At 43.6% G+C, this 17,834-nt stretch overlaps 1 protein-coding gene across 1 annotated transcript in view; it reads left to right on the top strand.

Annotated features, from left to right (window-relative positions):
- The first annotated feature begins 1,394 nt into the window (after positions 1–1,394).
- The window catches only part of epb41l2 (erythrocyte membrane protein band 4.1 like 2), a 36,928-nt gene continuing 20,488 nt past the window's right edge, over positions 1,395–17,834 (top strand). Inside the window, 5 exon segments of the mRNA XM_046873635.1 lie at positions 1,395–1,584; positions 9,615–9,781; positions 9,876–10,097; positions 10,238–10,378; positions 17,432–17,536. Of these exon segments, the coding sequence (XP_046729591.1) occupies positions 9,629–9,781; positions 9,876–10,097; positions 10,238–10,378; positions 17,432–17,536 (621 nt within the window). The 5' untranslated portion in view covers positions 1,395–1,584; positions 9,615–9,628.

Below are 17,834 nucleotides of genomic sequence, written 5' to 3' on the forward strand. Positions count from 1 at the left end.
CCAAAACTAAAATAGTTTTAATAACTTGTGACTTGAAATAGAGTCTGGAACAGATCGTTTCTGTCAGATGGGATCATTCAGTCAGTTTTATATAAATTAATAAATATCATTAATAAATTGTAAATAATAAATATAATGTAGCGATCTCTGTGCAGCGCACAGTCTCACGTGTTAAAACAAACAGCATGTGGCTTCAGTGATTCGCCTCTAGAGGCCGCTCTCGTAGTGACAGCGGACACCCGGAAAACCTAGCCGTATGGATTTTTATGGATAGCAGACAGTTCCAGCAATCAACTATCGATAATTCGGCACAACTGATATATCGAATGACCTCTAACGCACAGAATATGTTTTATAAGAAGTTTAGGTATGAGGTACTGCGTAGAGCAAAGCTCAGTACAAATGACATGAAATGAGGTGAATGAGGAATGCAAATGACAATAAACCATCAAAAATAGAAAGAAAAGTGAGACAAAAAGTATAAAAATAGAAAATGTGTTGGGTTTTTTTATACTTTCTCACTTATTTGTGTGTTTTCTCTCTTTTTTGACTTATGTGGATGTCCTGTGGACGTCTTGACTGGACCGTGCTGGACATTTTTTCTTGGTGAGTGTGGAGAAACATTTTGCTGCGTTCTACTTCTTACTTCGGGACTCGTATTTCATCCAAAGCTCCACAAACATCAACTCGGAGAACAGAAATATGCATTTTTCTTCATTTTTTGCTCTCTCCTAATGTATTTATTTGTTGTCTTTCCAGTCTCCGCATCCCTTAACCTCTTTATTTCTTTACAGAAGGTGTGTCTAAATCCATCAATCCATTCGACAGAACATTGGGTGTGTCCCGGTCTCAGATAAGGCTTTAATCCATTTCCTCGCAGGAGCGACCAGTTTGATGGCGTTTAAGCTCGGCGTGTTTCGAATGTACCTCAGAGATGAAGATTAATGTTCCACAGAGCTACTAGATGAGCTTTTCTTCTGGATAGAATGCTTCCAGAAGTCAGTTCATCCATTTTTGAGTGAAAACGTGGAAATATGGCATCACTTAAAGGCTTGGAGGTGGTTATAATCTATAACTAATACATTTACATCATTTTTATGGGGAATCCAGAACGTTATTTTTTAATATTTTTTTTACTTATAGATAGAATTCAGGGCGCTATTACAATATATTTGCCAAGAAAAAAAATTTTATTAGTTCATTTTTTTCCACCATTAACGCTGTTCCTTTAACATCCAACAGTGGGCGCTGTTTGCTTATAAAATCACACTTCCGGTTTTGGTGAGTCATTTTTGGAGGAAACCAATAGAAATATACTGATTACTTTGATTGACAGAAAAGGATAGCCAATCAGAGTTCTGCTTTTAAAATCTTTGGATAACGGCTTAGCCAATCATGAGGAAGGTGGGAGGAGCTTTCTGGAGCTGGAGAGAAGGAGGGAGATAGAGTTGTTCCAGTTGTTGGGTTTTTTCTTCTTTACTCTGATTTCTCCGTGTGGAAGTTTGTGGGGTTTTTTGGTGATTTTTGTAGATTTTGGAGCGGATTCTTCTCCCTGGTTGGTTCGTTTCCTCCTGGAAGAACGAGGTACGTAGGTCGAGGTGAACAGATCCCAGAAAGCATCAGCCTTCTCGCGCACACACATGCAGGGGTTTGACATGCAGATTGTCCACTGATGCCACCACACATTTTCTTGTTTGTTTTGGAATGTAAAATCTGATTTTCGGGTGAATCCGGGTTTGTTTGGGGGGTTGAAGGTGTGAAGGTGCGTGTCGGAGCTCCGCGCTGCTCCTCAGATTGATGCCGTGAACGTGAACGTCCTTTGGGAAAACAGAACGATGGGCCGCGTCCTGAACTGCCGCCTCAGAGCTACTGAAGTGCACTACTTAGTGAACAATGTAACAGCGAGTCGCACCCTATGTAGTGGGATTAGACGCTGATTGGGACGCGCCCTGAAGCGAGTGCTTTAACATGGCTATTAAGATCATTATGAATTATTTATTAATTACTTATGCATTATTCATTATTTACTATTGTGTATTACTTATAATAACTATACAACAGTCCTGAAACCTATACATTACATTTAATATTATTAATTACTATTACTAATTCATACTATTATAGATTATTATTATTATTATTATTATAGATTATTATTATTATTATTATTATTGTGATGTCAGGAATTAGATAAAATTAGATTATTGAGTGTGTACTGGTGATTAGTGTAACTCTGATGTCAGGGATTAGATAAAATTAGATTAATGAGTGCGTGTACTGGTGATTAGTGTAACTCTGATGTCAGGTGTTAGATTAGATTAATGAGTGTGTACATGTGATTAGTGTAACTCTGATGTCAGGTGTTAGATTAGATTAATGAGTGTGTACATGTGATTAGTGTAACTCTGATGTCTGAGATTAGATTAGATTAATGAGTGCGTGTACAGGTGATTAGTGTAACTCTGGTTCAGGGATTAGATTAGATTAATGAGTGCGTGTACAGGTGATTAGTGTAACTCTGATGTCAGGGATTAGATTAGATTAATGAGTGTGTGTACAGGTGATTAGTGTAACACACACACACTTTCCCTTTCTCCTGTAGAGGCAGCAGTAGTGATGTTCCTCACAGGTCTGTGGTTGATGTTTCTGGGTGGTGAATTCGAAGTGCAGATTGTGTGCAAGTGAGATTTCGGAATAGAGAGTGGTGGTGAGGATGATGATGAAGACGGAGAGATGAAGGATGAAAGAAATAGCTCAGGGTTTTGGCTTCTTTCCTGAGCGTAAAATCAGCTTAACTGCTGGAGTCCAATTTGGCGGCCGGAGATCTGAGCCGAGTTCGAGCAATTTCTAGTATTGAGTCTGTACAAGTATGTGTTTATGAGTAAATCCGTGTATCACATCATGAAAAGGTCTTTGAGGACTGTGACGCGATGTTGTTGCTTTTGCTCTCGTTTGATTTGCCGAGACAAGTGAGGGGTTTAGCAACGAAAAAAAGATAAAATGTAAAATCCGAATTAAAAGCGTGGAGGGGAATTCTGGAAGCCTCTAGGTCCAGGCAGGATGCTCTACTCGATGAAAAGCCTAAACTGGAAACACAAGAGACTCTCACACTGACAAGGGAATAGCTCACATTCCAGTGTCGCTCGTGTCTCAGGCAAAGGCAACTGTGTGAAAAGAGGATTTTTTTTCCACCTCTTCCCTGCAGTCATGCCCCGTAACCTCCACAGATGTTTTCTAAGTGTTTTTGCCTCTCTTTCTGTTTCCATCTCTCTGATCTGCTATGAAGAGGCCGTTAGCACAGACACATACCGAATCATTGTCTCCAAGTCGTCTCTGGACGTGTTTCTATAGGTCATTGTTTATTTTGTTTGATGTACATTTTTTTTTCTGCCTCATCCAAACCACACATGTACCAACCCAAAGCCATGCGAAAACATCTCCCCTTTCCCCCCAGACCCTCCTGGCTCCAACCTCCACAACAAAATACAAGACAGCAAAAATACCAGGCAGAGGGTTTATTTTTCTTGGATGTGAAACATTTAAAAGTAGTCTGGGTTTATAATGACACAAAATCACTTCCCAAGCCAAGTATAAATAACTATTACACCCCCTCCAGAAACATGTACCCCCCAAAGCAAACTGGGACAAAAATAACTCCTGAAGCAACGGATACTTCGCATAACTTTTAGGAACTCTCTGTGGGGTGACTGCAGTTATTTCGTGTATTCTGTGGCACCAAAACATTTAATGTTGTTTTTGTAACAAATCCCTACCGAAACCCCTTGAACATCTTGGCCAGAACTTGCTTATTATTGGGGGACCAGGGTACCCCTTGCTCGAGGGCTGGTTTGCTCTTCGTGGTAACAAAGGCTTTGGTCTGCTTAGTGATGACGTTGTGTCAGGTGCAGGAAGCCGCCTTAGGGACGATGCAAAGGGACGATGCAGCCTGGACATGGGGTTTGTCCTGACAAGAGTCACGTCTCGCTTTTAAAATGATTCCCAGTGGAGGTAAATGGGGTCACTTGATCATTTGGACTGGTTGGATCGAGTTCTCAGAAGGAATGGTAGCATTGCTGTACCACATTGTCATGCCAGTGTTGCCTGGATGTTCTAACAATCAGAGGCTCAGTGAGGAGAAGATGGAGGAAAAGGAAATGATGCCAGAAAGCAAGATAGTGAGTAGATTGGAAAAAAAAAAGTTAGTGCAAGAGGAAGCCAGTCAGTCTGGTGGAAATATCAGGGCGGACAGCATGTTGAACTTCCTGCACCCCCAACTTCCACCCCCTAAAAGTCAAAGTTGATTGGCCACTTCAGGCGATATCACTGTGGAGTCTGCGGGAAAAACAGTTAACGCTGAGTGTGCAAGTGTCAAGACGAGGTGTATTGTTTTGTTTTCTATTTGCATATCGTTTTAAAAGGTTTGTACCAGTTTACTTCAGGCTAAACCACCAAGGATAAGGGCTTTTGGCATTCGTTCCCTTCAAGCATGACCTCCTAAAGTTAGCCATGGTCCATGATCTTACAGTTCTCCCACCACTTTGTGTCTGGCTACAAATACCCCCTGTCTTTCACAATCCTCTGGATTTGCACACCAGATATCCCTCACTATTCCCAAACCCTCGGTCAAATCACATTACACTTTGCCCCACAGCCCACAATTTTCAACAAGTTAGCAGTTCTTTCCTCTGCGGATTTAAACAAAATGTTTTAAAATGTTACATTCTGCATGGCCTTCCTGTATCCTTAGAATGAAACTGTTTCGATCAAATTATCAACGTGGGATCATTTTGTGCGTTTGTTTAGATACAGCGTTCGGGTTGGCAGCTTTTTCCCTTTCTCCATTCGTGGACCTGGTGCCGGTTTGTTGTTTTTTTTGGACTTCCTTGAAGCGAGTATGGCTCAGTCTTATGTAATACGTATCATTTTCTAGGCAAAGCAACCACAAACTAGATAATCGTGTTCGTTGTGAAGAAGCTCTTGAGGGACAAAGTGCTCTTATACACTGAAAAAAAACAATAGTCACTTCTCCATATCACAAAAAATTTTCTTTTGTGAAATTAGCTTCTGAAGTTAGAACAGAAAACAGGATTGAGGCTTGATGTGTAGATTGTGTGGTACATTTAACCCCCCGACTGTGCGGGACCCCGGGGACCGGTTGCTATGCTGAGCGCACTTGTGTAGCAATAAAGCTGGCTTGCCCTGTACTGACGCCAGCGGAGTAAGAGGATTGAACGGGGCTTGACGGGGGCTTCCGAGCGTCTCTTCTTCTCCTAATGGGGCATTTTGTCCACAGAGACGTAACAGAAGAGGAGGGCAGCAGGGTGGTGTACAACGATACACACTCCACTGCTATGCTACACACTCTTATTATAACAGGGATGTCAGTAAAGGAAAAAAATGCATGTTTAGGTAGTGATTAGAAGCTGACCTTATGATCGAAAGCCACATAAGGTGTTGAAAGTCGATCGTTCCACCTGAGCTAACGATCAAAACGTCACTTGGCAATTCAGAACGAACCGGTTGGCAATAAACACTGACTTTTGAACAGAAAAGGCTGACCTGGTAAACAACTAATAATATAGTCAATATAAACAGACCTAGCGAACGAAAGCTGACTTATAGGCAATATAAACAGACCTAGCAAACGAAAGCTAACTCATAAGCAATATAAAATGACCTAGCGAACGAAAGCTGGGGTGTAGACAATATAAACAGAACTAGCGAACGAAAGCTGGGGTGTAGACAATATAAACAGACCTAGCGAACGAAAGCTGAGGTGTAGGCAATATAAAATGACCTAGCGAATGAAAGTTAAGGTGTAGACAATATAAACAGACCTAGCGAACAAAATCTGACTTATAGGCAATATAAAATGACCTAGCGAATGAAAGCTGCATGTAGACAATATAAACAGACCTAGCGAACGAAAGCTGAGTTACAGGCAATATAAAATGACATAGCGAACGAAAGCTGAGGTGTAGACAATATAAAATGACCTAGCGAACGAAAGTTAAGGTGTAGACAATATAAACAGACCTAGCAAACAAAAGCTGACTTATAGGCAATATAAACTGCAGCTTGAACGACAGCATTCAATCTACATGTCCAGTTGATGTCTGAGCAAAACGTTTCTGTCTTTAACATTTGCTGGAAAATCACATTGATATAAAGATTAAAAATGTTGTACAGTTTCCTCCTGGAGGTGCTGCAAATGTCTTTCATGTGAAAAACGTATAGAAATGGCTACAATTATAATCCAATCAGATGTCAGTGTGCCATTAGCTGAGTGTACTAACTGTATGTTAATGTGCACATGTGTGTGTGTCATGAGTGTGTGTAATCCTGTAATGCCATGCTTCTAAGCCCCACGCTGCCATCTGGGCCTGAGTCACTGTGTGAGATCACGGATTAGAAACGTCCGGCGCGTCTAAAAACTGGTCAGCAGCTACTGTTTGGAGTTTTAAACAACTACCACGAGGTCACCTTCCGTCTACACACGACACGCCACGACGACGTCCAATCAGTCCGAGTGCGACAAAAAAATCACCAAAAAAAAATTATTTATTTATTTTTTTGTTTTCAACTGGATTATATAGTTCGAATGACGACAGTGTGTTCGTGGTTTTGGGACTTTTGTATGTGTGTAAGGTCCAGATGAGGGGTGGAGGGCCGGTTTCTGGGTGGAGGTGGTGATGTCATACTTGGACTTCATTTGGTCGTCCAGCCTTCAGATGGAATCCACACAAACAACATCTGTGCATCTGTACACTTACGGGTATAGCCACAGATACGGTTATAGATATACATACAGATATAGCAGCAAATATGGTTACAGCTGCAGATGTAGTTACAGTATATATGCGGATCCGGTTGTAGCTATGGAAGATGGAATCCACATAAACAGATGGACCTTAGTATACACACACATCAGTGCTGTGGTTCTGGTGCACATTATATGAATCTGTGATGTGCAGCTGCACTGCTGCTACAGAAAATGAATGAACACCTTCTGACCAATCAGAGTGCAGAACCAGGCAGCACTGTGGTGTCGTAGTTTTAGAGAGAAGTGGACTTTTGCACTCAGCTGACCTTGCTCTGATCCCCCCCCCCTCCTACACGTGTCTACGAAGCGTGTGTTGAATAAAGTATGAGTGGAGCGTGCCGCTGTCGTGTCACCATTTCATCCTCTGCACCATCCAAAGGGGCGTTTAGTTCCCCTCTGCTGAACATCAACAGTGTGTGTGTGTGTTTTTGTTCAGACCCGTTTGTTACCTCATTGGGTGATGATGCTCAAACTGCAGGCGTCTCCGTAGGAACAGCATTGTCCTGGAAACCAGAAGAGGGAACACAAAAAGAGAGAAAAAAACAGAATGGGCTGGAGAGAGAAAAAAAGGGAAAGAGCGAGAAAAATGAGAGAGAGAAGGTGTAGGCGCAAACAAAGTAATATACTGTAAGTGTACACTCGTGTTCAACTTAATACATATTATAATTAGGTTTGTACACCGATAAGTCAGTAGTGTGCAAGGAAATAAGAACATATATAAATAAATTGGTAAGTTATTAAGTCAATGATTTTATATATATACTCATAAAAAGCCTAAACAAGAAGCTACGCCCCCAGTGGGAGAAACCCTGACCACTTGGTGGATGTGCCTGACACCCTCAGTGGAAGAGCCTGACCTCCCAGTGTAGAGCCTGATCCTCCCTCATTAGTTCAAGAGTCTGACCACTCAGTGGAGAGCCTGACTTCCCCCCAGCAGAGGAGCCTGATTCCCCTCAGTGGACGAGCCTGACTGCCTTAGTGCAGGAACCCGGTCCCCCCAGCGGAGGAGCCCTGACAAACCTTGAGCCCAACAAGTGGAAGAGCCTGTTTCTATTCAAGTGAAAAATCTCCGAGTCCCTAGTGGTGGAATCCTTCCCCACCAAGTGTAAGAACATGTACCCCTTCAAGGGGAAGAACCCTGACTTCCCAGTGGTAGAAAAGCCTGTTCCCCTCGATTGGAGGAATTTTGACTCACCAGTGGTGGAACCCCTACCCACCCAGTAGAAGAGCCTGCTTCCATCCAATGGAACAACTTCCTCCTCCAAGTGAGGTAACCCCACCAGTTCTCCCCCACCCTACAGAGGTACTTGAATTTCCAGTGTAGTGTCCTAATCAGATCAGCCCAGCAACTTCTTGTGAGTTCACAGTGTTCTGTGATGAGTTCTGCACTCGAGATGTCTCTTTTCTGACCTTTGACCCCACTGAATAACTCATCGTTCACCCAGACACAGAGCCAGCTGTGTTCCTGAACTTGCTCTATGTCACCGATTCTTTCCGTTGTTCCTCTGGTGTTTGAGGAACAGCTGCTACAGGAATCTTAATCAGATCTCAGAGTAATGCAGTAACAGTGTAATCTAATCAAATCTAATCTGTGCGTCATTCGTGTGCGAGTCGCCGCTTGTTCCCGAATAATCACACAGTGTGTTTCTGCAGACCGCAAGTTGTATAACAGCACTTTAATTCGAACAAAAATGTTGGTGATGTGTGCAACAGCCGTGTTTTGGTCTTCAGTCAGTGACGTGTATCGACATGCTATAAACACACACACACACACACACGCATGTACCAGCAGCCTGTAATTATTTATAGAGAGAACAGATGAACACACGTTGTTGATCATAGCATCCGCTTTACTCTATACACACACACTGTTAACTAGGAATTTACACACAGAGGTCACTATCCCACCTTTACACTATTCATTCACTTGCTTACAGCTGTCTGTCTGTCTGTCTGTCTGTCTGTCTGTCAATGTGTCTGTCTCTGTCTCTCAGTCTGTCTGTCTCTCTCTCTCTCTCTCTCTCTCTCTCTCTCTCTTTCTTTTAGTCTCTTCTCATCTGTCTCTGTCTGCCTCTCTTTTTCTCATGTTGTGTTTCTGTTTGTCTTTCACACAGTGCCTATCTCTCTGGCTTTGTGTCTGCAGGTTCTTCTGTTCCTCTCTTCACTGTTTCACACACTGTCTCTCTCTGTTTTCAGTTTTGTCTCTTTCTCTGTACTTCTGTCTTTATTTCTGTCTCACGTCTGTCTCTCTGTCTGCTTGTCTCTCTCCCCCTCAGGTTTTGTTTTGTCTCGAATCGGTGCACAGACAATCGCACCAATGTCTTTGTGACTTTCCCATTCCGATGTGCTAATATTTGATTTCTTTGTAACACCGGAGAAAAATCAGTGCTGGTGACGCACACACACACACACACACACACACACACACACACACACACACACACACACACAGCTGTGTTAGTACAGCAACAACAGAACATTATTTCCATTCATCACACAAAGTGTTCAAGAATACAGATACACTGTGTGTGTGTGTGTGTGTGTGTGTGTGTGCGTGCGCGTGCATAATAGGTGTGTCTGCTACACACTGAATACGTGTCTCTGATGTGGGTTCGACTGTTGTGTTCTGATTGTGTGTGTGTGTGTGTGTGTGTGTGTGTGTGTGTGTGTGTGTGTGTGTGAGAAAGAGAGTGTGGTTAATGACCTCATCATCATTACACTGATTGAGATCGCCAGAGAAGGATGTAAAAGTGTGGGCTGATCATAACGTCCCCTTCTCTGTGTCCTTCAGTCTGATTGGTTGCGATGACGACGGAGGCGGGGCCAGAGGCGGAGGTGAAGAAGGAGCCGGAGAAGCAGGAGGAGTGTGAGGAGCAGCAGGTCGAAAACCCCAGCGAGAACGCGGAGAACGCGAGTCCTCAGAGCCCTGAGAACCTCGAGAACCCGGAGACTCCAGAGGTACGATGTACTTTTGGATGAAATCAGTCACACGGTCGCCAGTTCGTGTTAACATGGTTAATTCGTCTGGTCGTCTATGTCCTTTAACTTGCAGAAAGTGAAGGCGGAGCCTGACGCACCCACAAGCCCCTCCCAGTCCGGCGAGCAGAAGAAGGACAAGGGCATCTCTCGATTTCTGCCTCCATGGCGCAAACGGCAAAAGTCCCTCAGCCAAGTGGAGTCTAAAGACACGCCCACTCAGACCCAGGAAGAGGCGGAGCCAAAGGGAGACGACGGGTCACCTGAGCAGAACGAGGTGTCCGGCTCGGAGGCGCAGGTGAGAGGTTGCGACCTTGAACGTCACTGCAGGAGCTGAAAAGATCTTCCTATTTATCTTTATGCGTTTTGATTGTGTGTGTGTGTGTGTGTGTGTGTGTGTGTGTGTGTGTGTGTGTGTGTGTGTGTGTGTGTGTGTAGCCAGTGAAGGAGTCTGAGAGAAGAGGAGGAGATCAGGAGGAGGACAGCGCCACGTCTCCTGCCAAACCTGGAAAGAAGATGAAGATGGTGGTGTGTCATGTGACCCTGCTGGATGGGAGCCAGTTCCAGTGTGAAGTGGAGGTAGGGGTGTGTGTGTGTGTGTGTGTGTGTGTGTGTGTGTGTGTGTGTGTGTGTGTGTGTGTGTGTGTGAGACTTTCGCTCCTGAGAATTTCCGGAAAAGGTTCCTGTCGCTTGCACCTTTGCCCAAACGCCAATCGATTCCTGAAAATAAAGTTCCTGTGTTTCTTGAAAAAAAGGTTCCTGACACACTGTTCCTTGTGTGCTTGCAAAAATGGTTAAACAGTTCCTGGTGTCTTGATCATGTTCCTGAGTGCTAGGACAATTTCCTAAACTAACAATAAAAGCTTCCTGAATGCAGTTATCGGGTTACATATTTCTAGAACAGCTTCCTGGGTTCCTAAAGGTTCCCAAAAAGGGGTTCCTGAGCACTGAAAACTTCCTGAGATACCATGATTCATGAGATCTTTCTGAGAGAAATTTTTGTTCCTGAGAAGGTTCCTGTCTAGCTGCAGGAAACGAGGAAGGCTCCCTGAAAGGAGCTTCTAAAGAAACTTGTCTTCATCTCTAGCATCTGCTACCTCCATGCTAAAAACTCCTGCAGAATGAATTAGGCAGCTAACGCTAGCGCTTCTGCTCAAATATCGCAGAAGATCGTTAGCCATGCTAGCTTAGAGCTGGTTAGCGAAGCAGACTACAGACCGAATGAGATCGTAGCTAAGAATGCAGGAACTGTTTTGGACACTTTTATGGGAACTTTAATGGAAATCGAGTTCATGTTCTTACTTTTTTAAGTTTTGAGTTTGCAAAGGAGTGTTTATAGTTGTGTGTGTAATGAGGAAGTTTAATCCTGCTGAATAATTTTTTTCCCCCTCCACTTCCTCATTCACACTTTGCATAACCTCCTTTATTACAGGCAGCTGCTTGTTATGGGGCGTGGCCAGGCTCAATCCTTAACAGGTCACATGACCAAACACTTGTAGTACAAAGTCAATAACTCCATGGGCTTTAGATGATAATTTTTTGGGGGCAGAAAATAGCGATTCCCGAATAAGCTCCCGGGATCCTGAAAATAATTTAAGTTCCTGGTTTTCTTAAAAGTGGTTCTGAATAAAAAATGAGTCAAGAAAAGTTTTTTTTTTTCTTCTTTTTTTTTAAAAACAGTTTCGGTCCTCAAAATGGGTTGTTGAAGGTTTCTGGCCACCTTAATAACTCAGGAATCAAAGTTTTGTGTTTCCAGAAAAGATGACCTGGGTTCCTGACACTTCACCCTAAAATAATACCAGAACGTCTGACTCAAAGTTTCTAAATAAGATCTATGTTCTTTAAATAGTTCCTGATCTCTTCAAATTAATACTAGAACCTGGCAAGATGAATGATAGTTTCTGGATTGCAGAAAAGAAGACTTGGGTTCTTTAAATGGTTTCTGACCACCCCAGAACAATTCCAGAGCTTTAAAATAAAAGTTACTGTTTTCTGGAAAAAATTATCTAGATACTTTAAAAAGTTCCTGACCACCAAAACTTACAGAACTCCTGAATCGGCGTTTCTGGTTTCTATCAAAGAAGATCTAGGTTCCTTAAAGGCTTTGTAGCAACCCTGAAATAACTAGAAAACTCCTGAATTACAGTTTCTGGTTTCCAGAAAAGACTTCAAATGGTTCCTAGCTTCCCAAAAATAATTATAGAACTGCTGAATTAAAACTTGTGGTTTCCAGAAAAGATCAGCGTTCTGAAAGGCTCCTCGACCACCCTGAAATGATCGGAGAACTCATGATTTTAAAGTTTTTAAACGGTTCTTCTGAGCTTGGTTGAGCTAAATTTCCAGAACAAAAAAAGTTCCAGAGTTCCTGAAAAACTTCTTTGTTACATGAAAATGTTCTTGAGCACCTGCAAAACTTTACCATTAATCCTGACTGACTGGGGTTGAAGGCCACTTCCATGAATAAAACGTGATGGTGAGCAACCGTCCGTGTGTTAAACAACAGATGGCATGTGCACACGTTCATGCGTCCTGCTCAGTGTAAACACGATAAACACACACACACACACAGCTCAGAAACATGTTAGCTTTTAAACCCGCTACCATAGAAACGATTCTCCCTTTGACTCCATGTCAGGCAACTTGGGGGAGACTTGGTTTATGACCGAATTTACTCCAGAGGAAGTTATACATGGCTTGATGGTTCTCTCTGTGTGTGTGTGTGTGTGTGTGTGTGTGTGTGTGTGTGTGTGTGTGTGTGTGTGTGTGTGTGTGCGAGGCAGATTCTTGGCTTAAGTCTTGTCTAAACAACTCTGTTGAGTGTTTATGCTAGTCAACGATATCACGTGGTTCATCTTAGATATGTCAGAGTAATGATTATATCCAAGACCGAGAGCAGGGCATTGGTCACTGGGCTGTGTGTGTGTGTGTGTGTGTGTGTGTGTGTGTGCGTGTGTGCGTGTGTGCGTGTGCGTGTGTGCGTGCGTGCGTGCGTGCGTGCGTGCGTGCGTGCGTGCGTGCGTGCGTGTTTGCGGTTGTGTGCGGCGGCAGGTTTAGGAGTAGTAATGCTATGATGGGATTAGTTAAGGTGCTGAGTTAGGGATTCTGCGTGTGTGCACACGTGTGTGTGTGTGTGTGTGCGCGTATGTTTGCTTGTGTGCTACACCCCTGCCATTAAACGGGACAATCTCCTTTGGTTAAGGACGTCACCAGGTCAGACTGGGGGTGCCTCTTTGATTGGGACAAATGGACAAGGTAATATAAAGGGTTGATGGTTGTGTCTTCAGATTGTATTGATGGGCATGGCTTCAGGTGGGTTAGATGGGCGTGGCTTCAGGTGGGACTGAAACTACAAGGAAAGATCAACGTGATTACAGTTGAGAAAAATGGGCATGGCTTTGTGTAGTATGAACATGCCTTGGAATATAAAGTCTGGGTGTGAGCTGAGGTAAGATAAATAGAATAAAAACATGGCACTAACATGCACACCATTAGTAGATAACGATTTCATGAACTATTTCAATAATAATGTTGAAAACATCAGTCAAAAAATCCAGACGGTCAGTATAAATCCAGACTATTTTATAAATATCCCTGTTTTAAGCTGGTTGAGGGGCTTCAATTGGGGCAGCTTGGTGTGTCCTTAGGTTAGACTGATAGTTATGTGACTTTAAGTGAGGCAGGTTGGCATGTTTTCAGGGGAGACTGATCTTATAGTGGTTTCAGGTGGGACCTGTGAGGGTATCTTCAGGAGGCGGTTGGTTAGGGGTTCTCAAGTGGGGCAGGTTGGTGTGTCTTTAGGGGAGACTGATGGCTAAGGGGGCCTCAAGTCGGGCAGGTTGGTGTGCCTTTAGGGAAGACTGATGGTTAACCAGGCCTCAAGTGGGGCAGGTTGGTGTGTCTTTAGGGGAGACTGATGGTATGGTGGCTTCAGGTAAGAGAGGAGTATTGTGTCTTCAGGGAGGATTGATGATTATGTGGCTTTAGATGGGAAGAATTTGTGAATTTTCAGGGTAGACTGATGGTTAGGTGGTTTCAGGTGGAACAGATTAATGTATCTTCAGGGGAGACTTGGGTTACTTTAAGTAAAGCAAATATATCTCATTGAAGGCTAGGACTTCTGGGAATGATGGACCTAGCTTTGTGTGGTTAGGTGGCTTTAGACGTGAAAGATGCTTTTGAGTTTGGGTGGGATACATGAATGCAGCTTTATCTGGGATAGGCGGGGCTGACTTTGAGTGGGAACAGGTGGGCATGTCTTTGTCTGGTAGAAGCAGCCAGATATCTTTGTGTAAAACTGGTTAGCAGTTTGTTTTACCTCTATTAAATCAAGACCACACCCACATTCCTGTCTCTAGACTTGTCTGTTGTGGTCTGTGATGCACAGACAGACCCTATTGTCTAGTCCGCTTGGTCAGGGTGGACTGTGTGTGTGTTTGTGTATGTGTGTGTGTGTATTAGCGCTGAGTGTGCGGTTTGCTACTGTGGCCTCACTGCTGTTTTAACAAAACTCTTTTTGTCCCATTGCTTTTTCAGAAAATCGCTGATGCTTCACTAAAAGCTTTTGTTCCAGCCGGTCCACCCAGAATACACGCACACATACACGCAAATACACACAAACACACACATGCTAGTCACTGATTAAACCTCATTTAAGCAAGTAGTGAAGTTCTCATGCACAAAAGGGGAGCTAAATTATCCTTTTTGTGTTTGGTGTATAGTTACCCAGGTATTATTTCACACTTGTGTTTTATGCTGGGATTTTGTCCAGCATTGTGATGTGTCTCGCACGCACCCAAAATGGAAATGCAATAATTTTCAGACTTATAACAACCTGTAAGACCCATAACTTGAGATTTTTGGTGCCTTGAGTCACTGTTGGATTGTTTGTGTTGGCGGGTGAGACAGTTTACTTTTTAGTCTCTTAAGGACGCAGGTGGTCGCTTAGGAGCTAAAGCAGTCTGTGTATTTGCAGAGACAGATGCGATGTAGAAGTAGGTATGGAAGTGTGAGAAAGTAGCTGTGATCCCTGTTGGTGGGTGTAAATGGTCCAATTGTGTAGGTGTCATATCAATTTTTTATCAGTGGTCGATATTGGTCCCTCTTTGAGCAGACACCATTGGTCCCAATTTAGCATTTAAGTGTACGCCATTAGTCTTCTTTTCAGCAGACACCATTTAAACTCTCTCTTTCTTACACTCTCTATGTTGACATCACGTCATGAAGGTTTTAGGAATGTTTTGGCGGTTAACTGTTTTGGCTGTCCTCACAATCCCGTCCCGTGTGTGATGTCACTCTGCACTCGATGCAGCTGGAAAACCCCAACAATCCTCTTTGTGCGTCTCATCCTCTGGATGAAATCTGCGATGGTGTTTATCGATAAGACCATCTTTCGTTTGTCTGTTTCGACCCCGCCCCGATTCTCTCCGTCTTTCTCGTCCTCTTTATCCGGCGGCGTTTGTCTCTAAAGACTCGTTTGAACGAGATGCGCCTGAACAGCTTCGGTCCCTGCAAAATGCCTGCATGTATTATTCAGGCTCATTTCTGAGCTCTGACATATTCAGGACCCTCCGCCCTAAGCTGCAGCTGTGTGTGTGTGTGTGTGTGTGTGTGTGTGTGTGTGTGTGTGTGTGTGTGTGTGTGTGTGTGTGTGTGTGAGAGAGAGTCCATGGTCCTCCTTGGCTTCTGACACACTACACACTCGTTAAATCTGCCCTTGATAACTGGTTCAGGGTTGTAACGATTTGTGAATAGTCAATTTCCATTAATTCCTCGGAGTCCTCATGCGACCTGTGTGTGTGTGTGTGTGTGTGTGTTTACGTTTGCAGCAGACTCAGTGGTCGGTCTCATCAATCTGGACATGTTTATCAATCTAGGTAACATTTTTGGCATGAAATATAATATCTGTGGGAGTCCAAGCATTAAGAGTGTGATTATTCAAACCTATTTGTAATCCCTTGTCTAGTTACTCTGCTTAAGTTTGTTTGCTCGCTTAGTTTTTGTGTCGCATTGGTTCTCTATGCTAGTGTTTGGGGCATGTAGCGTTTATCTTTGCAGGACATGCTTTGTTTAGCTCCACCCACTTTACCAACGGGACGTTCTAGCATGTGAGCAGGTTTTACCTAAGCGCATGGCTGTTTTTTATTTGGACTCAGTAAAAACGAGCATGGCATGTATAGGGTTTTATGGGTGTGTGTGTGTGTGTGTGTGTGTGTGTGTGTGTGTGTGTGTGTGTGTGTGTGTGTGTGTGTGTGTGTGTTTAAAGCCTGTGTTTTTCCTAACCCACTTAAATCTGCCAGGCCTGATCAATATTGCACCGCTCTTCCTGGAATCCATTAGCTTGTGTGTGTGTTTTTTACCCATCCTTAATGGCCCTTGCCTGGTTTTCGACTCTCTCTGGTACCGCATCCGCAGTTTGCCCTCCCGAGTACACTTCCTTATTTGTTTAAATAGAACATGTGGCCCTTTTTTTTTTTTTTTTTTTTTTTTATAGCCGTTTCTAGTTACAGCTAGCGTTGATCTAACCCTGAGCTTGGCGACTCCTTCCACAACGTCTCAGTGAAAGCCGTCACTATGGAAACAATAGCGTTTTAGAGATTGTTGGCTTCGATGCGAATGTGTTAGGAATCCAGTTGGATTCTGGTGACTCGAGAAAGTTGTGGATGTCAACATCTGCCACACGTTTGTAGGGACCAAGTTATAGGGACACATTTGTAGGGATGAAGTAAGATACAGGGACATTTGTAGGGATGAAGCACGTTAAAGTGACAGTTAGTTATAGGGACATGTTAAGAGAGGCCAAGTAAGTTATAGAGACACATTTTTAGGGGCAAAGTAAGTTATAGGGTCACGTTTGAAGGGACAGAATAAGTTGTAGGGACACATTTGTTGGGAGGAATTGAGTTATGGGGACATATTTGTAGGGATGAGGTAAGTTATAGGGACATTAGGAATCTGACAAATCTGATTAGGGTGACCCAAAGGACCTCGAGAGTTGTGGCTTTGTGACTGTTGTGAAATTGTCGACACTGCCTCGTTGTCCTCGGTGCAGATGCCAACATCTGCCCCTCGTCTGCCGTCTTTCTCCGCCTCTCCTCGCCTCCTGTCTCGTTCTCCCGCCCTGTTGCATCCGTCTCGTCGACACGGAGCTGAAATGTCTTGTCTGTGGGCGGGTCCGGACTCGCTCCCTCTCCTCCGGTTTCACGTTCCTTTACACACTGATCAAAGGTTAAGAGGCGAGATAATCGCGTCTGTGTGTGTGATGTTTTAGTCGACATTTGGTCGCCTCATTCCTCAGAAGTCACTCACAAACACACACACTCTCACATACACACAAAGCTGCCTGTCATTCCTATTGTCGTTTTTACTCGTAGCCACCTCGCTCTTTCGAAAACAGCTCGCTCTCGGAAACCTTGCTCGTTCTTCTTTGCTTAAAAAATACCAATTGATACTGGAGACTCTTTCCATGAATCTTACATAAAGGTCTCATTACAGCAAACCTAGCATGTTGGTTGAGTACGAGTCTCTTCCATGTCCACGAGAAAGTGTTTTCGTCCCTTGTGGGAATCTGGGACTGGCATATATATGTATATATACTTTGTATACATTATCGTGTATGTGTGTGTTGTTCCGCAGAAGCGAGCGAAGGGTCAGATCCTGTTTCAGAAAGTGTGTGAGCGCCTGAACCTTCTGGAGAAGGACTACTTCGGCCTGAGCTTCAAAGACAACGCAGACCAGAGGGTGAGTTCCACGTCTCAGATATTCCTTCATCCTGTTAACAGCACATGGTTTATCCTGTTAGACTGAGGGTAAAGGTAGAGATCTCAGCTGGGGCTGAGGGGTAATATCACCCCCAACATGCATCACAACACCTGAGCAAACTTACAGGGACATTTATAGAGAGAGAGAGACGCATTATAGACACATCTGTGAGGACTAAGTGGGTTATAGTGACACCTTTGTAGAGACGAAGTTAGGTATAGGGAAAAGTGTTATGGAGATGTTGTAGTATAGACACATTCGGATGAAGTTAAAGGTA

Source organism: Silurus meridionalis, chromosome 18 (assembly GCF_014805685.1).
Source record: "Silurus meridionalis isolate SWU-2019-XX chromosome 18, ASM1480568v1, whole genome shotgun sequence".
In the NCBI taxonomy this organism is placed as follows: domain Eukaryota; kingdom Metazoa; phylum Chordata; class Actinopteri; order Siluriformes; family Siluridae; genus Silurus; species Silurus meridionalis.